The sequence below is a fragment of the Trachurus japonicus genome, chromosome 24 (assembly GCF_045865225.1).
Source record: "Trachurus japonicus isolate A0001 chromosome 24, Traja_1.0".
In the NCBI taxonomy this organism is placed as follows: Eukaryota; Metazoa; Chordata; class Actinopteri; order Carangiformes; family Carangidae; genus Trachurus; species Trachurus japonicus.
Window position 1 is genome coordinate 2,085,655 of NC_140930.1, and position 10,000 is coordinate 2,095,654.

General features: G+C 46.3%; 1 protein-coding gene and 1 pseudogene across 1 annotated transcript in view; both read right to left on the minus strand.

Moving 5' to 3' along the window:
- The window catches only part of LOC146961113 (CD5 antigen-like), a 6,900-nt pseudogene extending 6,876 nt beyond the window's left edge, over window positions 1-24 (minus strand).
- The window catches only part of flvcr1 (FLVCR choline and heme transporter 1), a 74,196-nt gene that overhangs the window by 57,214 nt on the left and 6,982 nt on the right, over window positions 1-10,000 (minus strand). The window contains exons 6-10 of the mRNA XM_085771658.1: window positions 8,634-8,737; window positions 7,953-8,063; window positions 5,506-5,611; window positions 3,869-3,980; window positions 3,639-3,703 (exon numbers count right to left, since the gene is read on the minus strand). Of these exons, the coding sequence (XP_085627784.1) occupies window positions 3,639-3,703; window positions 3,869-3,980; window positions 5,506-5,611; window positions 7,953-8,063; window positions 8,634-8,737 (498 nt within the window). The remainder of the gene's footprint in view (window positions 1-3,638; window positions 3,704-3,868; window positions 3,981-5,505; window positions 5,612-7,952; window positions 8,064-8,633; window positions 8,738-10,000) is intronic.

Genomic DNA, 10,000 nt, shown 5'->3' on the forward strand with positions numbered 1-10,000 from the left:
GGCAGTTAAAAGACCTGTAGTCATTCTTAACTGAACACAACACGGCATGCACAGTGGCATGGGTAAACCACAAGGAGCTGCAGCACTTTACTAATGTACTATCTCTTCTCACTTAATTTTAGCACAACTCCCAACAAGAAATCGTGTTCCGGTCTTTGCATTGTTGCACCTCCATCTCATTTACTCACCTCAAACCCCAACAACTCTTATGAGCTGCAACACTTTACTTGAGCACTGTAGCACTTTATTACATTGTATGTCTTTGGTTTTGTTGTGTTTCTCAATCCATCTAAGCACAACTTGATCAAGAAACTCTGCTCTGGTCTTTGCATTGCTGCACTTCCATCTCATCTATCCATTCCATGTTTACAGAAATGTTAATTAATGTGCACTGTCCTCTCCAAATAAAAATAAAAATAAAAGAAATAAACCCAGGGCTCCAGAATTAGTTTTGTAGGAAGAACTGACCTGCAAAGACAATATTCACATTTCCTTTTCATTCATGATCCTACACACATTGACCTGAACCCTGTGATGACGGGTTACAGAGTCTTTGAGTCGTCTCTTCCACGTTTCAATAGTGTTAAAAAAACAAAAAAAACTGTAAATTTACTGGTGCAAGTAGACGAGCTGCGACCAGCAGAGGACGCCAGAGAGACAGACACAGAGACAGAGACAGAGACAGAGACAGAGACAGAGAGAGAGACAGAGACAGACACAGAGACAGAGACAGAGACAGGGACAGGGACAGGGACAGAGACAGAGACAGAGACAGAGACAGAGACAGAGACAGAGACAGACACAGAGACAGAGACAGGGACAGGGACAGGGACAGACACAGAGACAGAGACAGAGACAGAGACAGAGACAGAGACAGAGACAGACACAGAGACAGAGACAGAGACAGAGACAGAGACAGACACAGACACAGACACAGAGACAGAGACAGAGACAGAGACAGAGACAGACACAGACACAGACACAGAGACAGAGACAGAGACAGACACAGACACAGAGACAGAGACAGAGACAGAGACAGACACAGACACAGACACAGAGACAGAGACAGAGACAGAGACAGAGACAGACACAGACACAGACACAGAGACAGAGACAGAGACAGAGACAGAGACAGACACAGAGACAGACACAGAGACAGAGACAGAGACAGACACAGAGACAGAGACAGACACAGAGACAGAGACAGAGACAGAGACAGACACAGAGACAGAGACAGACACAGAGACAGAGACAGAGACAGAGACAGACACAGAGACAGAGACAGACACAGAGACAGAGACAGAGACAGAGACAGACACAGAGACAGAGACAGAGACAGACACAGAGACAGAGACAGAGACAGAGACAGAGACAGAGACAGAGACAGACACAGAGACAGAGACAGAGACAGACACAGAGACAGAGACAGAGACAGACACAGAGACAGAGACAGAGACAGACACAGAGACAGAGACAGAGACAGACACAGAGACAGAGACAGAGACAGAGACAGACACAGAGACAGAGACAGAGACAGAGACAGAGACAGAGACAGAGACAGGGACAGGGACAGAGACAGACACAGAGACAGAGACAGAGACAGAGACAGAGACAGAGACAGGGACAGGGACAGAGACAGACACAGAGACAGAGACAGACACAGAGACAGAGACAGAGACAGAGACAGACACAGAGACAGAGACAGAGACAGAGACAGAGACAGAGACAGACACAGAGACAGAGACAGAGACAGACACAGAGACAGAGACAGAGACAGAGACAGAGACAGAGACAGACACAGAGACAGAGACAGACACAGAGACAGAGACAGACACAGAGACAGAGACAGAGACAGAGACAGAGACAGAGACAGAGACAGACACAGAGACAGAGACAGACACAGAGACAGAGACAGAGACAGAGACAGACACAGAGACAGAGACAGACACAGAGACAGAGACAGAGACAGAGACAGACACAGAGACAGAGACAGAGACAGACACAGAGACAGAGACAGACACAGAGACAGAGACAGAGACAGAGACAGACACAGAGACAGAGACAGAGACAGAGACAGAGACAGGGACAGGGACAGAGACAGAGACAGACACAGAGACAGAGACAGAGACAGAGACAGAGACAGAGACAGACACAGAGACAGAGACAGAGACAGAGACAGAGACAGGGACAGGGACAGAGACAGAGACAGACACAGAGACAGACACAGAGACAGAGACAGAGACAGAGACAGAGACAGAGACAGACACAGAGACAGAGACAGAGACAGAGACAGAGACAGAGACAGAGACAGGGACAGGGACAGAGACAGAGACAGGGACAGGGACAGAGACAGAGACAGACACAGAGACAGAGACAGAGACAGAGACAGGGACAGGGACAGGGACAGAGACAGAGACAGGGACAGGGACAGAGACAGAGACAGACACAGAGACAGAGACAGAGACAGAGACAGAGACAGAGACAGACACAGAGACAGAGACAGACACAGAGACAGAGACAGAGACAGACACAGAGACAGAGACAGAGACAGAGACAGAGACAGAGACAGACACAGAGACAGAGACAGAGACAGAGACAGAGACAGAGACAGACACAGAGACAGAGACAGACACAGAGACAGAGACAGAGACAGACACAGACACAGAGACAGAGACAGACACAGAGACAGAGACAGGGACAGGGACAGAGACAGAGACAGGGACAGGGACAGAGACAGAGACAGACACAGAGACAGAGACAGAGACAGAGACAGACACAGAGACAGAGACAGACACAGAGACAGAGACAGAGACAGACACAGAGACAGAGACAGAGACAGGGACAGGGACAGAGACAGAGACAGACACAGAGACAGAGACAGAGACAGACACAGAGACAGAGACAGAGACAGAGACAGAGACAGAGACAGAGACAGAGACAGAGACAGAGACAGACACAGAGACAGAGACAGAGACAGGGACAGACACAGAGACAGAGACAGACACAGAGACAGAGACAGAGACAGGGACAGGGACAGGGACAGAGACAGAGACAGAGACAGAGACAGAGACAGACACAGAGACAGAGACAGGGACAGAGACAGGGACAGAGACAGAGACAGACACAGAGACAGAGACAGGGACAGAGACAGAGACAGAGACAGACACAGAGACAGAGACAGACACAGAGACAGAGACAGAGACAGAGACAGAGACAGACACAGAGACAGAGACAGGGACAGAGACAGGGACAGAGACAGAGACAGACACAGAGACAGAGACAGGGACAGAGACAGAGACAGAGACAGACACAGAGACAGAGACAGACACAGAGACAGAGACAGAGACAGAGACAGAGACAGAGACAGAGACAGAGACAGAGACAGAGACAGAGACAGAGACAGACACAGAGACAGAGACAGAGACAGACACAGAGACAGACACAGAGACAGTCTGTCTGTGTGGAGCTGGAGGACGTTCAAGAATGTGTCTTCACTTAAGGTCAAAGTGGACAAAGAGGGAGAGAGACACACGGAGATTAACGGCCGTCGCCATGACAACAGCAAGTCGTCTGTTCACATCTCCAGGGTTTTACTCTCAGGTGGGACAGTGTGTGTGTGTGTGTGTGTGTGAACTCACTGCCTGGTGGTTACCGTCTGCCCCCATGTTCACGTTGTGTCTCTTTAGTTCTGACTTGATTAAAGCTGAAACAGAGAAAAAAGAGAAAAGATAAAATCACACGTCTAATGTTTGGCTACACACACACACACTCACACACACACACAGACACACACACACAGACACTCTCTCACACACACACACACACACACACACACCTAGACACACACACACACACACTGTGAGCCTACCGGTGAGCAGGATTCCCAGGAAGATCCAGATGCAGAGGAACAGGTTTCCCACCATGGGGTTGTAGTCTGTCGTCAGTTTACCCTGAATCAGCGTGAAGATGATCCCGAATATCTACACACACACACATATACACATATATACACACACATATATATAGTTTAGTTTAGTTTATTTGAAAAGGGACAATGCACATTAATAAACATTGTATTTAAAAAAAACACATGTAAATGCAATCAAATTATCTTAAAGAGCTAGTTTTCATCGACTGTCCCTCTGCCAGATTGTACAAGGCAACTTTTAAAAAGAACAACAATGGAATAAAATATTGTACCACATAGGGTAGAACACATACACATACTAACTGTCCATATAAATACATACATAATAGAATAAGAGAATACTGCCTGGCTGAATGTGGTGTTCCTTAACAGGATTATTATGCAATCTTTTTTTGTCACATCTCGTGTAGTTCTAGTAGCGGAGGATTTAAACTTAATAAAACTGGATAGTGGAGGAGGATCTGAGCCCTGCATGATCTTGTATAGGCCTACCTGACAGATGTTTTTGTATGTAATTAGCTTGTCCCAGCTCAAAAGTTTAGACTTTTTCAGGATGTGGCAATGGCGGTGTCTAAAGGGTTTCTTGTCTAGTGTTTTAAGTGCTTGTTTGTAAAGCGATTCCAGAGGTTTTAGAGCATTAGACCAACTTATCAGACAGTAGGCTAAGTGATGTGTGAAATGACCACAGAGAAAAAGTAGCTATACTTTGGCTGCTTCTGTTGACAGGAAGTCTCTGATGGATCTAAAGTTTGATAAACTGAACTTTATTTTATTACTGACTTTCTTTATGTGTGTGTTGAAGAGTGAGAGCTGGGTCAATGTAGCCTGACCATCCAGACTACATCATTAACATGTCTAGTCTGGTAACGAGCGGTAGACCTCGGCTCAATCCAGGGGGCGGGATGAAGGCTGTCTTTCAAACTGCCTCTGCACCAATAGGCTAGCGCTACAACCAATCAGAGCAAAGAGCAGGATGACGTCGGTAGATTAAACTTTTCCCATATCCCGTCGGCAAAACACCAAATACATCCTTCTTCTAAATGAACGACTTCAGTGCAGTTTCTTGCTAAACTTTTAAAGAAATTGACAAGTTTAATTCTTTCAAAGTTGATGCCAACGCCGATTCAAACCATTCCTTTGCCAAAGCCATCTATCTTCTGGTCATGTTTTTCACCGTCGCTAGTATGTCGTCATGGCGTTAAGCCGCCCAAAGACTCTCTGAACAGATAGAGCGCTGTGATTGGTCAACACAAACGGTGTTCGAGACTCAAAAAGTTCCTATGGCTCGTTTCTAGACCCACCTACGGAGCAAAGAGATCTGCTGCTGCTAGGGGGCAGCTAGAGTTATAGGCTAGGGGAAATGTGAACTCCTAAATATGTGTATTCGGTGACGACTTGTAGCTTCTCACCAGCGATTCAAATGTCTGCTTCTATGTTTGTTTTGTTACTTTTGCACACGGCATCATGTAGGCCTATCACAGTGACTGATGATGTCACAGGGACTGATGACGTCACAGTGTCTGATGACATCACAGGGACTGATGATGTCACAGGCTGCTGTGTGTAGCTGTGTGTACCTGAGCGAAGGCGTTGAGCAGACCGGACGACGTCCCCTCAGACTCGGGGTAGGTGATCTCCACCCCGAACTCAAAGCCCAGAGGCAGGTAGCCTGTCATGAAGAAGCTGACACACACACACACACAGTGGTCACATCTCATTGGTCGACACCTTTTTCTTATTTACATGTAAACACCTGCTGAGTTTCACCTGACAACACTGACACTCTGTTTGTTTTCAACACTCTGCCTGGTGATGATCTGTGTCTGATTATAGCCGCGTTTCCACTACATGGGACCGACTCGACTCGACTCGACTCTGGTACCAGGTACTATTCTAGAGAGCGTTTCCATTACAGGATAGTACCGGCTTTAGAGTAGCCGGTCGTCATAGCGACGGGCGCCGCTTAAAGCAGATATCAGTGGCACGGCCGTTTCGGCTAATGCTGTGTTCAAGGCAGGCTTTTGAAACCGTAAGTTACAGCTTCAAGTCACAACTACGACTTGGTAGCGTTCCAGGTAACCCGTAGCTCGTGTTTTTACCGTCCTGTTGTCTGTGAAAGTTCCCTATAACGGCCACTCGTAACTTCCGACCCGTGAACTCGTACCAGATCGAACTGGTATGACTTCACAGGAAGGAAAAACACAAAGTACGAGTTTCCTTGAACGCACCATGAGTTAGCAGCCCCCGCCCTTGTCAGGCATCAATTGGTCCTCGTGCTACGTCACCACATTCACGCGCATCCCTTGGCTGCACACACAGCCCTTCATGCCGTTCTCTCCCCTCATTGGATAACACTTGTATCCCACAAGGAAAATTTTCTCCTCGGGTTACAGCAGAGCAGAGTGACGGAGAGACTCGTGTTTAGGCTGAAATACTTCATGTAAGTGATTGCTGACGGAAAATAGGACTATTTAGGACTTATATTAACAAAAACATTCCACTGATATCTGCTTTAACAAAATAAAATGAATGGATTTTTCCCTTGGTTATGCTACATCTTTACCTTCATTAAAAAGCTCTGTAGTAGTTGTGATAGTTAACTACATGACTTGTGACTTGTTACGAGTGAGAGCGGAGGCTCTCTGTCTTCACCTGGTGTCGCATGGCCAACCTGGCAACATCCGTTACCATGGTCACCGCCCCCCGGTGTCCCAGCTCCTCTCCTCTCTGCTGCACCGCCACACAAATGTGCTCTGTAACCTGTACTAAAAGCCTTTGTTTTTGACAGTTAAGACTACACATCGTAACATCATATGTGTTATATAACATTATCCACCACTCCATTTATTGATTTTTCGCCGGCTTCGTTGTAAACAAATGCACAAATGCACTGCAAAACAGCGGAAAAGCGACCAGACTTGCATAGTTTGTTCATTTTAAAACATGTATTTATTGAAATCTGATGACCCGCGGCCACCGGTGACGACTCTCTGACCAATCAGTGGTCCGCAATGTTTACACGTCAAATTTTAGTACCGCTTCAGCCGTTTTGGAACCGCGGCCGAGCAGGTACTAAAAAATTAGTACCGGGTACCAGGTTCCAGGTACTTTTACGTAGTGGAAACGCAAAAAGGCCGAGTCGAGTCGAGTCGAGCCAAGCCGGTACCATGTAGTGGAAACGCGGCTTAATGCAACGTTCATGTTCCTCCACATGTTTATGTTTTTATGTGTGCTCATACTGTATCTTCCACTTGAATATAAACAGTATATGTGTCGACTGTCCTGGAGTTGTGTTTCTGTTCTTTATGCAGATTCTTTTTGATTTTTTTTTTTTAATTTAAAGTCCCAGTATGTAACTTATTAGGCTTTTTAATAGCAAAAATCAAATATTGCTCGTGCTGGCGGACCACTTGTTTACATAGACGCTCCTGTTACATGCAGCGTCTGTTGTCTGTCTGACGTCTGCCCCATTTCACCTGAATCCAACATCAAGAATACGTTCAGATATGCAACCGCACCGCTAGATGGGGGGAATTCCTACAGAGTATACCTTTAGAATAATCTCATTGAGGTTCAGAATCTCTTGCAAGGGGATCCTGGCTGAGAGAGCAGCACAGTAGCTCCACATAAACTTCACACTTGACTCTGTAATTTATACCAGGACGAGAGTGCGAATGCTTTGAAGGCACTTTCACCAAAGACAGTCCGCGTACGAGGAACAGCGTACATTATCAATCCATGGAGCCTGAGACTACAGTTTCTGGTGTTGACTTTAGAAACCAAGAGAAAACATAAATAAGGAGGCAAGTCACACAGGACGGCCTTAGAAAGGAAACAATACCAGTGTTCCCATCTACGATTGTACAGAGAAGGCCAGCCAACACTCTCATAAAGACGACAGTGATGAGTACGAAAACCTGAATCTGTTACAAATCTAATTGCTGCATGATCCATGATGGATGTGTAAAAAAACACACATTTCTGATTCTGGTTCTCTATCCAGGTCCTCAGACTCCAGACTCACCCCAGGACTCCGGCTGTGACGAAGACCAGGTAGATGTTGTCCAGGTCCAGAGTGAAGGTGAAGATCAGCATCCCCAGGAAGGAGAGACCGTAGACCATCAGAGTCGTCATCCTGACACACACACACATGTTAGTGTTAAAGCTCCTTCAAAATAAAGGTAGATGTTTGTGTTAAAGCTCCTTCAAAATAAAGGTAGATGTTTGTGTTAAAGCTCCTTCAAAATAAAGGTAGGCGTTTGTGTTAAAGCTCCTTCAGAATAAAGGTAGATGTTTGTGTTACAGCTCCTTCAGAATAAAGGTAGATGTTTGTACTAAAGCTCCTTCAGAATAAAGGTAGATGTTTGTGTTAAAGCTCCTTCAAAATAAAGGTAGATGTTTGTGTTAAAGCTCCTTCAGAATAAAGGTAGATGTTTGTGTTAAAGCTCCTTCAGAATAAAGGTAGATGTTTGTATTAAAGCTCCTTCAAAATAAAGGTAGATGGAAATGTGGTGCCATTTGATTTTATGTGAACAATACTCAGGATAACTGTTGGATTCTCATCCCTAATGTTGACTAAGCTCCACCCATCAGACTGTCTGTCCTGTTGCTGTTTCAACATGGAAATACCAGAGTGTTACGCCTCAGTGTGTGTCTGTGTCTGTGTGTGTGTGTGTGTGTGTGTGTGTGTGTGTGTGTTGCCTACTTGTATGTCTTGGTGTGGTCCAGCCACAGGCCACAGAGGATGGATCCCACCATCCCAGCAACAACCAGAGTCAGACCGATTCTCCCAGCGTTCAGCTCCTGGTTCTGAGGAGGAGGAGGAGGAGGAGGAGGAGGAAGATGAAGAGGAAGAAGAGGAAGAGGAGGAGGAAGATGAAGAGGAAGAGGGATGTTGGTGCAACAGTTCAGTTCATTTGAGGACGAGATTCTCAGAGAGACAGAAAAGTTTTAGAGCAAACGCCTGAATCACTCTCCATTGTTTTGCTGCCTGTGTGTGTTTCTGTGTGTGTGTGTGTGTGTGTGTGTGTGTGTGTGTGTGTGTGTGTGTGTTGTGGTGGCAGCAGGCATGCGTGAAAGCAGCAGCAGATGAACTCAGACAATAGACTCATGTCAGAGCCTCTTCTCTCTCTCTCTCTGTCTCTCTGACACCTGAACCACAGCGCTACTGTCTTGCAGCTTGTATATAATTGTATAAATATTGCATGCGTTTAGACGGTGACAGTGTTTTTGAAAATGCAAAAAAGTGCAAAGTGCAAAAAAAGTGAAACCAGCCTCCAGAGTGGAAATCTTAAAAACGCTCCACTGTTGCGTCTCCATGTAAAGGGCGAAAACACAAAACGTCTGCTCTGCGTTTTCATCAGGAAAATAACAACAAACCATAGACTGTAGTCAGAACGGCCGTAGCACCGTGACGTCCTCCATTGGTTTGGGGGAGTCTGTTTGGTGCCGCTACTACGGGGGTTTGAACCGCGCCATGTTGGATTCTACTGCCATATTTGGAGCGGTGCGGCCGTTAGCCGGCCGAGGGCCCGCCCACTGGCCTCGAAGCAGTGGTCTCCGGACCTGTCACTCAACGTTTCCGCACCCTAATTGGCCAGAATTTTAAACCTAATAATAGTAAAACGGTAGAGTTAAAAAAAAATCCCCCCCCCTCAGAGTGTGTGTGGGGGTAGAAACTATCGGTTGAGACCAAAAAACGTTCTGACACCAGGCTTTTAACATGTTTACTGAGGATGTAAAGTGGGTGATTTTAAAGCAGAAGTAAGCGATCCGGTGGTTTTGGCTAATGCTGCGTTCCAGGCAGGCTTTTGAAACCGTAAATTACAGCTTCAAGTCACAACTTACGACTTTGTAGCGTTCCAGGCAACCCACTCGTGTTTCTCCGACCTGTTTTACCTGTGAAAGTCACTATAACGGCCACTCGTAACTTCTGACCCGTGAACTCGTACCAGATCGAACTGGTATGACTTCACAGGTCGGAAAAACATGAGTTACGAGTTTCCTTGAACGCACCATAACAGTCCTCGTCCCTACGTCACCACATTCACGGCGTCCCTTGGCTGCACACAC